Genomic DNA, 18,480 nt, shown 5'->3' with positions numbered 1-18,480 from the left:
GTGGAAGAGGCAGCCTGAGGGTACAGATATGGGGGCTTGCACCCCCAGGAGGTCTGCCAGGCTGTGCTGGAGTCCTTCCAGGGGTGTGAGCCCCCAGATCTGCGTGCTGGACAAGAGGAAGCTCAGGCTGCCACCTGGGACCAGCACTGGCCTCAGCCCACGCCAGTGCCAAGGAAGGTTGCTGTTGCCACCGGCCCAAGGCAGCAGCTGTAGTCTCCTGTCATCCACTGCATAGATCCAGGGGCTTGCACCCCCGGGAGGAGTCCAGCACAGCCCCACAGCCATCCTGGGGCTGCAGGCCCCCAGATCTGTGCACCGGATAAGAGGAGGATACCACCTGGGACCAGTGCTGAAGCCAAGTAAGCCCAGCTTCAAAAATCGAAATGTTTCAAAACTTTCAAATTGTTTCAAGTGCCCTTGTTTCATTTTGAAGCTGTTTTGAAGCCTTTCATTTCATTTCAATTCCACTGTTCTGGGCGCTGCACTTCAGGATGGATGAGGACAGCATCAAGAGGGTCCAGAGGAGGACCACTGGTATGATCAGGGCAGGAGGGCAGGCCCTATGACGGGAGGCTATGGGACCTGCACCTGTTCAGCCTCCACAAGAGAAGGTTGAGAGGGGATCTGGTGGCCATGTATAAACTGGCCAAGGGGGACCAACAGGCAATGGGAGAGTCCCTGTTCCCTTGAGCACTACCAGGAGTACCAAAAAATAATGGCCACAAGTTCATGGAGAGTAGATTCATGTTAGACATCAGGAGGCACTACTTCACAGTCAGGGTGGCTAGGAGCTGGAACCAACTTCCAAGGGAAGTGGTGCTCACTCCTACTCTGGAGGTCTTCAAGAGGAGACTAGATAATCAGACCCCAGCATTTTTTTCTGCCCATGGCAGGGGGTTGGACTTGATGATCTGCTCAGGTCCCTTCTGACCCTACCCATATGAAACTATGAAACTGTTTTGAGCTCCAAACATGTCAAAACAGCTTTGAAACAAAACACCCAGAGAAATTTTGCATAGTCCTAGTATATGATCCTATTTATCACCTTTCTCCCTGTGTAAACTGTACTGTATTTCAGCAAGAAAAAAATTCTTAGCTTAATGATGAATTATTACTCCAAGCAAGAGTAGCTAACAGCTAGGTAGTTAGGCTTGGGTGTACATGATTCAGTTTAATTCAAATTTATTTTATTAGTTGTTCCACTTTGTATACATTTTCATTGAAACAGATACATGAATCTGGGTCTCTTATCCTAAATGGGTCTCCTAAGCACTTGGATACAGAGTGGATCTTTCTCTGAAAACGTAATTATTTGTGCCACATGGAGCAGATTATTTTTGCCAGATGGAGAAACAGAGAGCAGTATAGAGTGGCACTTAAGTCTGGTGGTTGGGGCACTCCCCAACTCAAAATCATCCCCCCAGCTAAAATTGATATGGAGCAGGAACTTGAACGGGGATTTTCCAGTTGTCAGGTGAGTACCTTTACTGCCAGCCTGTTGGCTGTGCCAGCTTCAGTCCCTTTCTTTTTCTTTTTTTATCAGAAAAACTCAAAGGCCTTGGTATTGTCCCATGTACACCAGGGATGTTTTTGAGAACTTGTGTGGGAAAGGAAAACTGCTTTCCAAACCATTCTATGTCTTACATATATATTATTTGCTGACCACAAAGAAAAAATCTGACCAAATCAGCAAGCTGAGTTTGCCTCTCTTTCAAAAACTAGTCTTTTGGGTTCCACACCCCCAATAAGCAGAAACCGCCCCATTCCACAGAAACCCAGTGGTATCTAGAGGAAGAGAACAGACTGAGAAGTTTTGTGGAGGAATCACAGGCCACATAGTGAGCTCTTTATCAATTCCAGTTAAGCAGGATTGGAGGCATTATTAAGTATAGGGCTGAAGCAGAGGGTCAAGGAATCACATATAGAGATGGCTTTGAGCAACGCAGTAGGAGAGCAGTTAATTAGCTATCACAGAAGTATCACAGAAGTAGCAGTTGTAGAAGGATTGCCCTGTTCTTATGACTCCTGTTTAACTTTCAATAGGAATTCTATTTACACAGGCTTTGTTCAGGAGCATGGGGTATCTGTGAATTAATACACCGGAGTAGAATGAAGTTTTTACGCTCTGTAAATTTGGTATCACATGACACAGCTTGAAATCCTGGTTTTCAAAGCAGTTGGATGTGAAAGTGATTTTTAAATCTCATGTTAGTGTTTTTATAAGGTAAATAAAAATTGTAACTCTGAGCTTTTCCAAAATGCGTTGCAAAAAAATTTCCATGAGATATTTCTTATGGGCAGATATATTTGAGGATATTCATATGGCATTATATTAACACACATTTATCAGAACACCTTTTTGTTCTGCAAAGAATATTAAAGCCACATCTACAGAGCACACCACAACTGTAAATAAGAATATTATGAGTAATCTAGTGTGCTGGAAATAGAGAAGGCTGCTGACCTTTGCTTGCTTTGCTTGAAATTATCTTTACGCACATTCAGAGCCCATTCTGTATCCTCAGCTAAGGCACAAGGAGCTGATTATTCTTTATGGCTTCTGGGAAGACATTACTGCAGTAAAACACTGAATTATTATCTGTTTTCTTCAGTGAATTGCCTGACAGGAGATGAACCCATTGGCTATTCTGACTGTGTCTGGTTTCAATTTTGTTTTGTCTATAAAAAGTCAAAGCTTCCTATGAACATTATCAGACAAAGTAAATAAAGTAAGAGAGATAATTGTTTAGTGAACTTAGAGTAATAGGATTCAAGTAGAATACCCCTACAGATTTTGCCAAAGCTAATAAAACTCTTTTGCACCACACTTATTATTTTTGAATAAATGTCAACTCTGTGAATTCCTAAGGTTACTTTAAGGCTTGCATTGAATTCAGTTTCTCGGTACTCATGACTGCTTCTGTTACTTTGACTCTGCTAATCACAACACAATTAGAGACGAAGGAAACTAGATGTTGGGTGGCATTTGCTAACTAGTATATATTCTTCTTCTTATTATTATTATTATTATTGGTGATAATATTGCCTCATTCCCAATGAAAGATATTTTAATGAATTAATGAATTATTATTACTTTTTTATTAGAGTTTGGGAACTATTGTGGAATCTATATTATTTGCTGTGATACAGAACAGTAGTCACAAAGTTTTAGTAATATTTTATCAGATATATGTAATGGTATGGTACAAGTACAGAAAGAATTACAGGGACAAACATACAATCATAGTATTAGCATACACATATGTAGGAGCTGCCAGAAATTGACCCCTCTGCCGTGATGGAGTGAATACTTCAATAACTGACTAACTTCACTAACTATTGATTTATGAGTCATTTTCCCTCACTAAGCTAGAACTAACCTTTCCCAACATACAATCAGATTTTGGTGCCAAAAATACCAGTATTCATTTGCCGATGGTGAAGTAATAAGGAAGAGTTTGGAGCAGGTTAAAAAACATCTATGTTAACATAGATCTGTAACTAAAAGATCTCTATTTAGTAATATGGTAGTTTGTATCATGTGATATTTCATTCCAGTTATTTGAATGATATCTCAGCACTTCAATAGATAAGACCTATTGAAGTACAATTGCTTCTATGCATTTCAGGGCACTGTTTTCAGATTGCCAGTTCACATGGTTTTTGGTGAGTTTCTTGCATTACTGTTACAAACTCTTAACCTTTTCTTAATACAAAATATATTAATTTTCAGAGTTGAGAGGAGCTTGAAAACATGAGCTAGTGGCTCTCTGAAGGCTCAAAAGTCATAAGGCAAATAAAAATAACCTGACATTTATTTTATTTTTTAGAGCACTGTAATTTTTAGCCAACCTCAGGATTCTCCTTCTAACAGCTCGTGGTTTTAAATGTTTAGGGTTTGCAATACTGCATTTTTGGTTTGGACACCCAACTCACAGGTTCTCAAGAGTGAGAGATGTCTAAACCCATATATTAAACAATATTTTATTTATTTATATATTTACTTTTTTATTAGACTTATATGATGCCCTCCCCAGAAAAGGCTCAGGGAGCTTCTGATACAAATCATGATCAATTATAAAATTAAATAAGATTAGATTAAAATAGAATAGAATGTAATAAAAACAAATTCCTAAAATTGTGCCCCAAATCTCAACCCTGCCTGTTAAAAGCTTGCCCAAATAAAAAGGTCTTACATTGCTCCTAGAAGATGTCCAGGCTCAGGCTCTGACAGCCCACAGGTGGGAGGGAGTTCCATAAGTGAGGAGTAATTTCAAGAACAACCTCCCATGTGTTTTTTCCAAATGAACTTTGTGCACAGATGGAACTTGTAGAACATTGTTTTCAGCTGGCCCTAGAGTCACAATGGAACATAAGAGAGGAGGTGGTCTTTGTGTGTAGGGCCAAGGCTGTTTAGCGCTTTATAGATGAAAACCAGCACCCTGAAGGTTTCTGAAAGTTAGTACAAGTTCTGGAGTCCTGGAGCAATGTGATCCTGGTTACTCACTCTGACCAGGAGACAGGCTGCACCATCTACCTCCTGAAAGTCCCAGAGAGTTCAGAAAGTCCTCAAACATAGCCATGTATATAGTGTATTGCATTAGTCTTGTCATTGTAGCTATGAGATCATAGAATAGTTCATGGTTGCCAGATCCAAATCTGAAAGTGTCATAGTCTTCTCACCAGATGGCATTGCTGAACAGTGCTTCCTAGACACTGTTGCATGTTGAGTATCCAAGTGCAGTAAACTATCCTGGAGCACCCCAAAGGTGCAACCATGAGTGATAAGAGGAGGCTGAACCCTATCAGTTATAAGTGTCCCTATCTCTCACCACAAGTCATGAGATCTGTTACCCCACCATCACCTCTGTCTTGTCTGGATTCAGTTCAGCTAGCTCATCCACACCCAACCTATCTGCAGCAAAGCATTAGGCTGAGAATCAAGACTGCAGGGCCCAGGTCAGGTGTGAAAAAGAAGAAGTGCTGGGTGTCATGAGGATACTGATGGCACTTCACAACAAATCTCTGTGTGATCTTGCCTAATGACCTCAGACACATGTTGAAGAAGAAGGTCAATGTGGGAAAACTGAGGAGTCCACAGGACACAACCCAAGGGAATGGCAAGCTCTCAGCCATCTGCACCCTCTAGAACATCCCTGCTGGAAAAGAGTACATCAATTAAGAGCAGTTCTGTGAACATCCATCATGTCATGTAAATATGCTTTAAACACCTTGGCTAAGTACAGATAGTCACAAAGCCCAAGGCTGAATCAATTCAGTCTTCACCGATTAAGCTGTTAGTCTAAACTGTGTCAATTGAACCAGTTAAGAACGTGAACAGACATTTATTTTGATTCCATAAATGCAGCCACATGCCTGCAGTGGCTCAGGCTAGAAGCCGGGGGGGGGGAGGTGGGGGACACTAGACAATGCCTCCCTGCTTGGCTGGAACAGACAGCTTGTGCCAAGCCCTGACTCCCCACCCTGCAAGTGGGGGCTTGAGGGGGAAGTGCATCTTCTTTTGCCCTTCTGTTACATGACTATGAAACATATGGTCCATATTCGGCAAATATACTGATGGGAACCTTTTTTGTGTACATGGCCCATAAAAATGGGCTGTTGCTCCCCCAGAAAGGAGTGAGCACTAGCCCGGAGGTACTGCAAAAGTAGGCTGGCACATGGAGAGGCCAAAGCAAGCTCTAACATTCTCTTCTGGTACAAAAAATGCTTGTATAAAAAGAATAATCTATGTAGCCTATCTGAATAAAATATATTGTAGTGCCCCTTGTGTTCAGTCCCCCTCAGCACTGATTCTTTTTCAAGATAAACAATTGCATTTCAGCTGCCTCTTCACTCCCACAGCTGACCTGCACCTTTTTTTCCCCATTTCTAATTAGATTTGTTTTTTAACTATTCTTAAATGTCTGGCAACATCACTGAACAGGGCCCAAAACAGCTTACCAGAATCCTTCTATCACCACCCCTGTCCCTCAATTTGTCACATATAAATAGTGTGGCCCCACCCTCCATGGGATGGAGCTGGACCAGGTTACCCTGTGCCTCATCTGCATATACATTTTTGGAGGATCCCAGGACTTGTGACAAGAACATGCTAATTAGCACATGAATCCTTTGTGGAGTACACACACATCCTGAACAGGGCTGAGCTATGGGGTCACCATGGCTTGAAATGCTGTTGTTTGTTTTGGAGCCCAATCTAATGAACCATATGGTAAATCATGAACCTTTTGGCTTTAAATTAATGCCATGCGCAGTTTGTATTATATACAGAAATACTGCTTAAAAGTATAGTTTCATAGTTTCATAATTGGTAGGGTAAGAAAAGACCTAAGCAGATCATCAAGTCTGACCCCGTGCCATGGGTAGGAAAGGATGCTGGGGTCAAACGACCCTGGCTAGGTGACTGTCTAGCCTCCTTTTCAAGATCCCCAGGGTGGGAGAGAGCACCACTTCCCTTGGAAGTTGGTTCCAGCTCCTAGCTGCCCTGACTGTAAAGTAGTGCCTCCTGGCAGTGCTCGGGGGAACAGCGTTCTCCCATTGCCTGCTGGTCCCCCTTGGCAAGTTTATAGACAGCTACCAGGTCCCCTCTCAGCCTTCTCTTGTGAAGGCTGAAGAGGTTCAGGTCCCGTAGCCTTTCCTCATAGGGCCTGCCCTGCTGCCCCCTGATCATGCGAGTGGCTCGCCTCTGGACCCTCTTGATGCTGTCCACATCCCTCTTCAAGTGTGGTGCCCAGAACTGGACGCAGTACTCCAGCTGCGACCTGACCAGTGCCGCATAGAGGGGGAGGATCACCTCCTTGCACCTGCTCGAGATGCATCTGTGGATGCATGACAAGGTGCGGTAGCCTGCCTGATTGTGTCCTCACATTGGTGGCCCATGTACATCTTGGAATCAATAGTGACTCCAAGATCCTTTTCTGCCCCTGTGCTGATGAGAAAGGAGTTCCCCAGCCTGTAGGTATGCTGCTGGTGCATCACCTTTCACTTGTCAGTGTTTAAACCCATCCTGTTCTCATCCGCCCACCCCTGTAACCTGTCTAGGTCTGAATGCAGCCTATTCCTCCCTTCTGGTGTGCCCACTTCTACCCACATCTTAGTATCATCTGCGAATTTGAACAGGGTGCTTTTTATACCGTTGTCCAAATTGCTGATGAAGATGTTGAACAGTGGAGGCCCAAGGACCAAGACCTGGGGAACCCCACTGCCCACATCCCTCCAGATCGAAAATAACCCTTCCACCACCACTCTCTGGGTGTGGGCTATAGGTGTCAACGCCACAATCTCCTAGTTTTTTAATGAGAATGGGATGAGATACAGTGTCGAAGGCCTTCCTAAAATCCGGAAAGACTACATCCACTGTGATACCTGCATCCAAGGATTTTGTGACCTGGTTGTAGAAGGCCACCAGGTTGGTCTGACAGGACCTGCCTCTAATGAACCCGTGTTGGTTGCCCCTAAGCATGATCTCCCCTGCTGGCCCCTCACAGATGTGCTCCTGGATAATTTTTGCAAAGAGCTTTCCCTGGACCAAGGTAAGATTAACAGGCCAATAGTTTCCTGGGTCCTCTTTCCTTCCTTTTTTGAAAATGGCGACTACATTGGCCCTTTTCCAGTCCTCTGGAAACTAGATGGTGAATTCCAGTAGGTGATGATCGCTATCACCCATGACCATGTCCCTTGACTTAACTGCCTTCAAGAGCTGACCTGAGAATTCCTGGTCCAGCTCTTCCCCTTGGTAGGGTGTCCTGTAGTAGACCCCCACTAAGTCCCTTTCCCCTGACCCCTTTGTATTCTGACCCAGAGTACTTTAGTTTGCCCCTCCTCTGACCCAGTGCTGTTTGTTGAGGATGTGCATTGATCTTTGACATAGAGTGCCACACCCCTGCGTTTCCTCCCCATTCTATCTCGCTTATACCGCCTATAGCTCTTGATGTTTACCACCCAGTTTGCGTTGGATCCCACCAAGTTTCAGTGAGCCCCGGTATGTCTGGGTTTGTGTTAGCTAGCAGGAAGGCAAGTTCCTCCTGTTTGTTTCCCATACTACGAGCATTAGTGTAGTGTGTTTATAGAGTACTTGTCCTAAAACTTGCAGCAGGTTCAAAATAAGTAAACTGCATCAGTTCTGGATAAAATAAATGTATGGGTATTTGTAGGCATTTTCCTTTATGCAAGTTACTACAGGGATGTTTATTTCTAGGTCAGTGTTTTTAAAATGCCTCCCCTCTTCCATGTGCTTAGGGAAAGCTGAGTCTGACAGTAAGAAAGGGGCTGCAGGGGAAAGAAGTTGTGAGAAGGGAGGATGGGGAGAGGGCAAGGGTGCTACCTGATCCTCCCAGATTTATTTTCCCTACTGTAGCAGTGGGAGGGGAACAAACTGAAAGCAAACATCCAATGAGTAGATTCTATACCTGGAAAACTGTAAAAAAATTGTAAGTTCTAATTATTGATGGGTCAACTTATATTCAGGGTTATCTTATATTTGAGTTAATGCATATATTTAACGTTTTGTGTTTATACAGAGCATGGGATATTGAAAGAGGCGTGTTCTACATACTGAAAGGCTATAACCTAAATAAAATAAAATATAAATAATTCAAGGCACACAGCAGTAGTTCAAAAATAAGTATGCTTTATTATTACAAATGATGAGAAAAATGAGAAGTGGGATTTCCTAAAGTATCTCTTTTTGAACAGTTTGTTTTTGACAAACAAGAGAAAGGTTAACAAAAGCAAAGAAGTGCATATGTTTTTGAAAGTACTTAAACCCATACTTGAAGGCATAATTTACCTCTAACAACAAGGTTTAGGAAACAAACATTGCCTCTGGGATGGTTTCTCCATGACTTCATGCCAGAGTTTGTTATACCTATCTCCAAAGCAGCTGGTGCTGACCACCGGTGAGACAGGATATTGAAGAAGACGAATGACTAGTCTGATTTAGTATAGCAATTCCCCAGTTCCTAGAACAGGAAGGCCATCCCACATATGAGGGCTAGACGGTGAAGAGCCAAGAGTGTGAGGAAGGCAGAAATAAAAAGACAAACAGAGGAGTAACAGCATACAGAGGAATGGGACAGATGTAGATGGTGACATGATTATGCAGATGAAGAGCAGAAGGTTGTATTTGTAGTAAAATATGAATGCTTGAAAAACAAAGGAGTAATTAAGGAAGATTACTGTAGCAACAGTGAGAGGAGTGAGGTCAACAACTCAGATAATGGCAGGCTACAGTGATCTAAGTGAGAAATGACGAGAATTAGACAGTAGTTGTAATGGTGAGGAAAGAACAAACTTTGGCATTACAAAAGAAGAGAGGGAGGGAAAGTGTATGTGTGTGTGTGCATAGAAGAGGAGAACAAGATAATACTTTCTTTAAGATCACCATGTCAGTCCACTCACCATACACTACTGCACTTCATTTGTTAAAGACTAAATACATTATCCTAAGAATTTATTTAATGTCTGTTGAGTCAAAAAGCAGGACTCACAGTGATACGCCTGAATTAATTTATTCAGAATGATGGAACATGCCACAACCTTTCACTTAGTGCATAGCAGGCATGGACAAAATATAACCCATGGGGCATATCCAGCCCTCCAACTGATTGGATCCAGCCTGTGGGAGGTCTCAGCCAATTGTTTTGATCCAGTACGCAGACACCCCCATGGAGTTCTGCGTGGGACACTCCATACCATGCTCCTGCCTGCATCCACTGGCCCTGATCCAAACCAGCATGCAGTCTGCTGGCAGGGCTGCTCGCAGTTTGGCTGCAGCCACCTGGGTGCTGCTCAGCTTCCCCAACATGCAGCAGTGGCTCCTCCTCCTACTCCTGCTTTTTCCCTTGCTGCACTGCTCCAGGTTGGAGGAAACTTCAGCTGGATATCTCCTAACCCAGTATACAGGGCTCTGGCTCCATCACCCAGCTGTCTTCCACCCGCTCCCTATGTATCTTTCAAGCTCATATAATTGCCCACCCCTGGGCTATAGTGTCAGTTCCCTGAGACTTTCTGATTAAACAGTAAATAGGCTTGGTAGCTCTGTTGAAGATGAAGATAATTTTAAAAGAAAATGAATGCAGTTTAATGAGTCCTGTACAGGACATGCCTACACGTACATTAATGCATCATAATTATGCATTATGTAATAACAGGTATTAACTTAATGTGCTGTAATTGGTGCCACTACACAGTAGCACCAGTGCATGTATTCTATGGTAATGTGCAGTAGACTAGTGATTAGATTCCTACCCTTGTTCACAGCTCAAGATGTCTGAATGAGCATGAGACAATTGTGTGCTTATCTTATTTGAATGATTTGTTCATTGCAAGCTGAAATAATAACTATAGTACTATATATCAATTTTTGGTTTTTGGTGAACATAATGAAACTAAGACTTCTTAGATATATGTAATGACACAGTGCCCCATACCTCAGATAACACTGGAAGTCTGCGAGTGGTGTCAAATATGAAATGCTAATAAAGCATGAAACAAAAATTTAATGCCAAATTCGTAAAGTACCTATTTATAAAATTAGCTATGCTTTTTTCTTTTACTGCCATTTTTCTGTTTGAGTAATTCTATTGGTTAGTTAAATAGGAATAAAATAATCTGTGTTTGTAGAAGATGAGGATGATGCAGATTAATCACAGCGTCTAATTTATTTACTTAGAAAATATAGTTTTACCTCCACATCTTATTGTTTGGATTTCTTGTCCATAAGTTGTATCACACAAAGCAGTATGAAAGAAGTACAACACTCAGCAATACAAAAGAAGCGCTAATAAGTATAATCACCCATATATGCATTGTATCGCCAAGTAGCAGTGTAAGAAGCGATGAGTTTTTCTAGTGTGCTGTGGCTTTAAAGAATCCAGGATAGATCTCAAAATCCAGGATCCCTCACATTCTGGTCTGCAGTTATTTTTAATTTAAGCTAGGGGCAAAGTCAGGAAGTGGAAACTGGAGGAAGGAGGAACCCACAGATTTTGTCTGCTAGTGTAGCTGGACTGACTGGAGGAGCAGCAGATGGGCAGAAGCCTGGAGGCTTCAATTTAACGCTCTGCAGGCCACATACCAGTTTGACAGTTCTGATTTAAACTAAAACACTCCAGTTTGAGCACCTCTAGTGGTTTGAGTTTTGGCAAATACGTTACAAGAGAAAAGATGATCTATCAAAGTGGCCAGATCTAAAATGAGTCAGGGCTTTACAGATTAAAAGAAATTACATGAATTCCAACCTGGAGCTAGATGAAGGCAAGTGCAAAATCAGAGTTAATGTATTTCAATATGCCCTTAATAAATAAGCTACAGAATTGTGATATAGCTTCCTTGTCTGAGTAGTCCCAAAATGTAGTCTAATGTGGAACTGTTATAAAAGGCTAATAAGTATTATACTGCACCCATCAAGCAGTAGATGAGGGCAATAACATAATACTTTATTATTTTGTAGTGATTTTCTAATATTACTCATATTAATTTAGCCATAAAACATCTATACAAGGTAAGTATTTAAAGACCCAATTTACAGACAGTGAAAAATTTAAGTGACTTATTATTCAAATATATAAGAAAAAATGTAATAATGAATTATTATGGTATAACTATTGTTTACTTTTATACCATATTAAGAAAATAATTAGTTATTTTAACAACTTTTTCCTAGGGTTTTGGTAGCCCATCAGGTGAACATTGGCTGGGGAATGAGTTTATCTTTGCAGTAACGAGTCAGAGACAATATTCTCTAAGAATTGAGTTAATGGACTGGGAAGGAAATCGGGCATATTCACAATATGACAGATTTCATATAGGAAATGAAAAACAGAATTACAGGTACGTACTTATTTGTGGTTTTTTTACAATAATGTTGTATTAATTTTTACCTAATGGGCATTTATAGACATGCTCTGGGAGAGGAGGGAAGTACTTTAATTAGAGCAATTCCAAGAGCCACTGTAATTAAAACATCAGGAGTGTCACGTGTATCAATGTTGCCGCACTGAATAATGGCGGTGGGAGAGCTTCAGTTTTAGCACCTCTAACACCATTATTCAGTACGGGGATGCTGATACACTGACACTGGTAATTACCACACTCCAGCAGGGTTGATTAATCAAGTCTGCTCTGCTGCACTGTAATTACAGCACATTGGAGCAGCCTTTCTGTACTTGTATAGGCACCCAATGTAAATAAAGGAGACTTAATATAACCAAGGAATCTAATTTTCTACCAGTGGAATCTGAGAGAAAAAACTAATATACATGACAATAGCAGTATGGTCAAAAGAGTATTATGCAACTGAAATTTATTTAGATTTGATGGATAATGGGTGGGGATGGCTCTGAGCCACCTGCACTCCTTGGAGATATTAAGGTTCCCAGTCAAGTATTAAACCATTTCCCCTACCTAAGAAGTCAGCAAAAGTAAGATTAGGCTTGCTGGATGTCCTGCAGAGGGAACAGTTTTGATAATTTCATATGTAAAGGAGTTCCTCACCCCTCCTCTCCCCACACCACCTGCCGTGAATGGGCTTTGAGGATGGGTGGACCCAGGGGGAGGAGGGGTGCAGTGGTTCAGTTGCACCCCCTTTGATATCTGCTCCACCCAAACCTTTAAAACCAAACCTTTAACACCAGGTGCTCTGGGACTGGTGATAACATTTCTATTCAGGCAGTGCTGAGAATCAGTTGACTTCACGGCTCATTATCAACTCCTTTATTCCTGTCAATCTCTCTTCAACAAAGGTTTCTCCTTTTTAATAGTTTTGATGTTCCAGTATTCAAACTATTCTTTCTTTTGTGATTTTGCTGTCTATCAGCCATTCTTGGTAATGTTTCTCTTCTGTTTCACAGCCCTGTGTACTGTTTTAAGCACTAGCTAGAAATCTTAACTCAGGTGTAGAAATGACCAGGGATCTGAGGTTTCTGTTCATGATGGGAAAATGCGGTAAAATGTGGAGTTTGAGGAGAAAAGCTCAGATTTTCTCATGTAAAGAAGAAAACCCCAGATTTGCTCCTTTAAAGGAGGAAAAAAATGTGGAGAAAAGGGAGTTTCAGCATGCATGGGGCTGGGGGGAGCAGCAGGAGGGCAGTCAGGCAGGGGGTGCCATGTGCATGTGCTCGCTCAGACAAGCATGTGGCCACCAGGCAGCCTAGAGAGCATCTCCCCACAGATAATTCAGGGTGGATTGAGGCCCCCATAGTGAGGGATGGAGGGACTTGGGCAGGACTGGGGCTGGCGTTGTTGCCCAGCTGGGAACTGCATGGGATTTGGGCCCGGGGCTGGAATCTGTGGCCACAGGGCCCAGGCGGGCAATGGGACAGGGCTGTGGGGGAGTCATCCATGGGGCAGGGAGGCTGCTCCCCACTACTCCTTGCACTCTCAGGGGTGAATTGAGCATGGGGTGGGGATGGGCTGCCCACTGTGGACTCAGGCTCCCCACCCTGCCGCCCTACCCCAGGGGCCTCAATGGCCCAGTAAGTGAGACCCAGCATGGAACAGCAGAGCAGGGCCAGTCAGGGAAGCTTGGTGCTGCTTCTGGGAGCCCTGTGTCCCCATAGCAAGGCACCCAAGGCACCCAGTGTCCACCTGGGAGCAGCAAGGGACATGAGTCTGCACTGGCACCCTGCTGCTGGGTGGGAAGAGAGTGCTTTGCCATGACAGTATGGGACTTGCAGCAGCAGCATCAAGCTTTCCTACCCTGCTCTACCCTGCTTTGCCAGGTCCTGCCCACTTGGCTGTGGCAGCTGTGTGGGAGAGCAACAGGGCAGGGAGCCTGAGCGCACAGCAGGCAGCCCTCACCTGCCCCCACCCCCCCCAGATGGGCTCTACATTGGCCATGCCACCCATGGGGGAAGGGGAGCTGGGCTGTGCTCTCCACTCTGCTGCAGCAGCCACCAACAGTCCCCATGGGAGGCAGCCAGGGCTCGGGCACTGCTGCTGGGGGCAAGGGCCCCCCTCCAGCAGCGTTCAAGGGTGGAGGACTCTGGGTGGGGAATGAGGGGTAACAGCTGTGGGTCACGAGTGAGGGCCAATGGCATGGGCAGGGCACCAGCACATCAGGGCTTCTCAGAGCCACAAAGCAGTGAGATGGGAGAGCTGGAGCTAGACCTGCGTCCTGGTGAGCAAAGCGGGTGGGGGAGCTCTGATTTTCAATAATACAAAAACCTAAAATCAAATACCATAATATATAGGTATTTGGAGTTTATTTTATTCCAATCAGGAAGGCCAAGGCAGAGATGGAACTGGGACTAGCTACCCAGATCAAGGACAACAAGAAGTCCTTTTTTAAATACATAGGGAGTAAAAAGAAGGTATCGGGTAACTTGGGGCCTCTGCAGGACACACTAGGCAATCTGGTCATCACACCAGACAGCAAAGCTAACCTATTTAATGCTTTCTTTGCCTCCATTTTTCTGAGCAGGGACTGGGTCACGCCCCCCCCGGTAGGTCCCAGGGGAGGTGCACCCAGGCCTAGGGTTAGTCAGGACCTAGTCAGGAAACTTCTGGAGGGACTGGAGGTATTTAAATCAGCAGGTCCTGACAATCTCCACCCCAGAGTGCAGAGGGAATTAGGAGAGGTCATAGCAGGACCGCTGGCATGGCTTTATGAGCACTCGTGTTGCTCTGGTGTGGTGCCAGAGGACTGGAAGAGGGCCAACGTGGTTCCCATTTTCAAAAAAGGGAGGAAGGAGGACTCAGGAAACTATAGGCCAGTCAGTCTTATCTTGGTTGTAAGTAAGCTTTTTGAGAGAGTTATACCGACACATGTCCGCGAGGGGCCAGCAGGGGAGATTATGCTTAGAGGCAACCAACACAGGTTCATTAGAGTCAGGTCCTGTCAGACCAACCTGGTTGCCTTCTACGACTAGGTCACAAAACCTTTGGATGCAGGTGTCACAGTGGATGTAGTCTTTCTGGACTTTAGGAAGGCCTTCAACACTGTATCTCATCCCATTCTCATTAAAAAACTAGGAGACTGTGGCGTTAACACCTGCACAGTCAAATGGGTCACTAACTGGCTGGAGGGCCACACCCAGAAAGCGGTGGTGGAAAGGTCATTTTCGACCTGGAGGGATGTGGGCAGTGGAGTTCCTAAGGTCTTGGTCCTTGAGCCCCCACTGTTCAACATCTTCATCAGTGACTTGGATGAGGGGTTGAAAAGCAACCTCTTCAAATTTGCAGATGACACTAAGATGTGGGGGGATGTGGGCACACTAGAAGGGAGGGACAGGCTACAATGAGATCTGGACAGGTGGGTAGATGAAAATAGGAAGGGTTCCAATACTGACAAGTGCAAAGTATTACATCTGGTGAGGAAGAACCAGCAGCATACCTACAAGCTGGAGCACTCATCTCATCAGCGCAGAGGCAGAAAAGGATCTTGGAATCATTATTGATTCCAAGATGAACATGGGCCGCCAATGTGAGGACACAGTCAGGAAGGCCAACCGCACCTTGTCATGCATCCACAGATGCATCACAAGCAGGTCCAAGGAGGTGATCCCCCCTCTCTATGTGACATTGGTCAGGCTGCAGTTGGAGTACTGCATCCAGTTCTGGGCACCGCACTTCAGGAGGGATGTGGACAGCATCGAGAGGGTCCAGAGGAGGGCCATGCACATGGTCAGGGGGCAGCAGGGCAGGCCCTATGAGGAAAGGCTATGGGACCTGAACCTGTTCAGCCTTCACAAGAGAAGGCTGAGAGGGGACCTGGTGGCCATCTATAAACTTGCCAAGGGACCAGCAGGCAATAGGAGAATCCCTGTTTCTCTGAGCACTACCGGGAGTAAAAAGGAATAATAGCCATAAGATGACTGAGAGTAGCTTCAGGCTAGACATCAGGACTTCACAGTCAGGGTAGCTAGGAGCTGGAACCAACTTCCAAGGGATGTGGTGCTTGCTCCTACCCTGGGGTTCTTCAAAAGGAGGCTAAACAATCACCTAGCCAGGGTCGTTTTCTAACTCAAACACAGACATAGCGGTGCTCACTGAAACTTGGCGGGATCCAACGCATGACTGGGTGATAAACGTCAAGGGCTATAGGCTGTATAGGCAAGATAGAACGGGGAGGAAAGGTGGGGGTGTGGTGCTCTATGTCAAAGATCAATACACATCCTCAGCAAACATCATTGGGTCAGAGGAGGGGTAAACTAATGTACTCTGGGTCAGAATACAAGGGGGTTAGGGGGAAAGGGACTTAGTGGGGGTCTACTACAAGCCACCTTACCAGGGGGAAGAGCTGGATCGGGAATTCTCAGGTCAGCTCTTGAAGGCAGTTAAGTCAAGGGATGTGGTCATTATGGGTGACCTAAACTATCTGAACATCTGCTGGGAAGAGCAGTCAGCCAGATCTGACCACTCACATAGGTTTCTAGCTGAGTTACAGGACCTCCATCTAATCCAGGAGGTGCACACTCCCACCAGGGGAAATGCTTTGTTGGACCTGGTCCTGGCCACAGGCGACGACTTGGTGGGTGGACTGTGAGTTCTCAGATACCTGGGCGATAGCGATCGTCGCCTACTGGAATTCACAATCCAGTGCAGGGCGTCAAAGTCCTGGTCAAAGGCCTGCAGCAAGGCAGCAGCCCTGGACTTCAGGAGGAAATATTTCAATGAGGTAAGGAGGCTAGTCAGGGATGCACTGAGGCCCCAGAGGGGAGGGGATTTGGGAGTCCAAGAAGAGTGGTCGTTCCTTAAGGAGATGATCTTCCAAGCCCAAAAGGTGACAATCCCCATGCAGATCAAAGGAGGCAAGAGTGCTCAAAAGCCCTCATGGCTCACCGAAAGCATCCAGGAACATCTCAAAGCCAAAAAGGAGGCGTAGACCCAATGGAAGGGAGGGGCCATCACCAAGAAGGATTATACCTTCATTGCTCGAGACTGTAGGGGGGCTGTTAGGAAAGCTAAAGCAGAGACAGAACTGGGACTAGCAACCCGGATCAAAGATAACAAGAAGTCCTTTTTTAAATACATAGGAAGTAAAAAGAAGGTACCGAGTAACGTAGGGCCTCTGCAGGACACGCTTGGCAATCTGATGGTCGCACCAGACAACAAAGCTAACCTCCTTAACAGATTTTTTGCTTCCATTTTTATGAGCAGGTACCTGGATCCCGGACAGACCCCGGGGAGGTGCAGCCAGGCCTAGGGTCAGTGAGGACCTAGTCAGGGAACTTGTGGGGGAAGACTAGACATGTTCAAATCTACATGTCCTGACGATGTCCACCCCAGAGTGCTGAGGGAATTGGCAGGAGTCATATTGGGACCCCTATCGCAGCTTTCCAAGTACTCATGGTGCTCTGGAGAGGTGCCAAAAGACTGGAAAAGGGCCAATGTGGTCACCATTTTCAAAAAAGGAAGGAAAGAGAACCCAGGAAACTATCGGCCTGTTAATCTTACCTCGGTCCAGGGAAAGCTCTTTGAGGAAATTATCCAGAAGCACATCTGTGAGGGGCCAACAGGGGAGATCATGCTTAGGGGCAACCAACACGGGTTCATTAGAGGCAGGTCCTGTCAGACCAACCTGGTGGCCTTCTACGACCAGGTCACCAAATCCTTGGATGCAGGTATCGCAGTGGATGTAGTCTTTCTGGATTTTAGGAAGGCCTTCGACACTGTATCTCATCCCATTCTCATTAAAAAACTAGGAGACTCTGGCGTTGACACCTACACAGTCAAATAGGCCACTAACTGGCTGGAGGCCCACACCCAGAGAGTGGTGGTGGAAGGGTTATTTTCGATCTGGAGGGATGTGGGCAGTGGGGTTCCCCAGGTCTTGGTCCTTGGGCCTCCACTGTTCAACATCTTCATCAGCAATTTGGACAACGGTATAAAAAGCACCCTGTTCAAATTCGCAGATGATACTAAGATGTGGGTAGAAGTGGGCACACCAGAAGGGAGGAATAGGCTGCATTCAGACCTAGACAGGTTACAGGGGTGCGCAGATGAGAACAGGATGGGTTTCAACTGACAAGTGCAAGGTGATGCACCTGGGAAGGAAGAACCAGCAGCATACCTACAGGCTGGGGAACTCCCTTCTTATCAGTGCAGAGGAAGAAAAGGATCTTGCAGTCATTGTTGATGCCAAAATGAACATGTGCCAACAGAGTGGGGAAGCAGTCAGGAAGGCCAGCCATATCTTGTCATGCATCCACAGATGCATCTCAAGCAGGTTCAGGGAGGTAGTCCTCCCCCTCTATGCGACACTGGTTATGCCACAGTTGGAGTACTGCATCCAGTTCTGGGCACCACACTTCAAGAGGGATGTGGGCAACATGGAGAGGGTCCAGAGGAGGGCCCCCCGCATGATCAGGGGACAGCAGGGCAGGCCCTATGAAGAGAAGTTAAGAGACCTGAACCTCTTTAGCCTCCACAAGAGAAGGCTGAGGGGGGACCTAGTGGCTGTTTACAAACTAGTCAGAGGGGACCAGCAGGAATTGGGGGAGTCCCTGTTCCCCCAAG

General features: G+C 45.2%; 1 protein-coding gene across 1 annotated transcript in view; it reads left to right on the top strand.

Annotated features, from left to right (window-relative positions):
• ANGPT1 (angiopoietin 1) overlaps window positions 1-18,480 on the top strand; it is a 264,971-nt gene that overhangs the window by 192,316 nt on the left and 54,175 nt on the right. Inside the window, exon 7 of the mRNA XM_090040502.1 lies at window positions 11,687-11,853. Coding sequence (XP_089896628.1) covers window positions 11,687-11,853 — 167 coding nt within the window. The remainder of the gene's footprint in view (window positions 1-11,686; window positions 11,854-18,480) is intronic.

The sequence above is a fragment of the Crocodylus siamensis genome, chromosome 3 (genome assembly GCF_052110815.1).
Source record: "Crocodylus siamensis isolate JL-2025a chromosome 3, ASM5211081v1, whole genome shotgun sequence".
In the NCBI taxonomy this organism is placed as follows: domain Eukaryota; kingdom Metazoa; phylum Chordata; order Crocodylia; family Crocodylidae; genus Crocodylus; species Crocodylus siamensis.
This window is presented reverse-complemented; position numbering and strand designations above follow the sequence as displayed.